The sequence below is a fragment of the Verticillium alfalfae genome, genomic scaffold (assembly GCF_000150825.1).
Source record: "Verticillium alfalfae VaMs.102 supercont1.1 genomic scaffold, whole genome shotgun sequence".
NCBI lineage: Eukaryota > Fungi > Ascomycota > Sordariomycetes > Glomerellales > Plectosphaerellaceae > Verticillium > Verticillium alfalfae.
In genome coordinates this window covers 1,388,553-1,390,052 of record NW_003315038.1, presented here as the reverse complement: position 1 = coordinate 1,390,052, position 1,500 = coordinate 1,388,553, and the positions used below count along the sequence as shown (strand labels likewise).

At 58.0% G+C, this 1,500-nt stretch overlaps 1 protein-coding gene across 1 annotated transcript in view; it reads left to right on the top strand.

The window, feature by feature from the left end:
- Nucleotides 1-240: 240 nt before the first annotated feature.
- VDBG_00430 (integral membrane protein) overlaps nt 241-1,500 on the top strand; it is a gene marked incomplete at both ends in the record, with an annotated part of 1,867 nt that continues 607 nt past the window's right edge. The window contains 2 exons of the mRNA XM_003008703.1: nt 241-289; nt 495-1,330. Of these exons, the coding sequence (XP_003008749.1) occupies nt 241-289; nt 495-1,330 (885 nt within the window). The remainder of the gene's footprint in view (nt 290-494; nt 1,331-1,500) is intronic.

Genomic DNA, 1,500 nt, shown 5'->3' with positions numbered 1-1,500 from the left:
CTTAGATTGCAAAAGAGATTGAGATGGAAGATTCCCGCAAGCCTATTGCGCATTGAGGGGAAAGAAGCTTTTTTCCCAAAGACAAGCAAGTGTAGCACACGCCCATGCCATTTGGCCTTGCCGTTCCTTCTTGTTTCATGCATGTTTCCTGAGCCATCCTCCTTCCTCGCGCTCAGTGTTCTCGTGGTGAAGGAACGAAAGAAAGAAAGAGAGAGCCGACGAAAGCGTCGACACACGACAATGTTGCTTCCCAAAGTACTGGGAAGGGTCGCCCTGGCCGCCCCTGCAGGTACGTGAGCTGGCCTCCCCTTATTTGCTGGGTCCTTGGGGTGTAGCTTCCCCTGGAAATCCATCCCGCCCCCCCCCCCCCTTCTCCTTCCCACCCAACGAGCATCAGCGCCTCTCGCTGTTGCCGTCTGTTCCGGTGCCTCCAGGGCCCAATCCAGGTTCACGGGTCGCACGGCACATGCAGTTCTTCCCTTGATCTTTTGTAGACGACACACTCGTTCCTTGTTTCAATGCACCGGCTGACAAGTTAGCCCTCTCAACATACCCACCGCCTGTCAACGCCCAAGAGACGGGTCAGTCCGTCTTCGTGTCTCCCGACAACCTCGTCACCTTCGCCTTCGCCGCTCCGACCGACCACAATCGCGATGTCTACTTCTCTCTGCGCGTTCACCAGAGCGTCACCTGGGGTGCCGTCGGCCTTGGGTCAGACGACATGCCCAATTCCCTGATTCTCATGCTCTACCACGATGACGAGGGCACCGGCGTCACCTTCTCGCCTCGCATCGCCTTTGGCAACTACGAGCCCGAGTACTATTCACACATGCGCTGGGAGGTGCTCGACGGTACTGGCATCCAAGGCGACTACTTGGTCTTCAACGCACGCTGCACCGACCACTGCCGCACCTGGCTGCACGGCTCCCTCGATGTCTTTGATCACGATCAGAAGGCCATCTGGGCCGTTGGTCCCGACGGCAGCCTGCGCTCCGACGACATGGACGCGCCGCTGCCCATGCATAGGCAGTTTGGCGGCTTCGAGATCGACATGGGCCGCACCAACAAGGTCAACGCCACGAGCATCAGCGCCGACGCGAAGAACATTGGCACCGAGACGAGATTCCACCAGCAGAGCCATCGCGATCTCAAGTCACGATTTCACGCCATCTTCATGATCATGTCCGTCTGCGTGCTGCTGCCGGCAGGCATATTGTGCCTGCGCGCCGGTCAGATGGTGCGCTGGCACGGCATCGTCCAAAGCGTCGCCCTCGTCTTTGCCATTGTCGGTGTCAGTCTAGGCATTGTCACGAGCTTCCTGTATCAACGTGTAGGTTTAGGCTCCTGTCGACCCCACCTCGAGGCAACCATGTCACTGACCTGAACCAGTCTCGCGGATTCAACGACAAGCACCAGATCATCGGCCTCGTCGTCTTTGGCCTGTTTTTCGGCCAGTTTGTACTCGGCATCCTGCATCACTTGCAGTTCAAGCGCACGAAC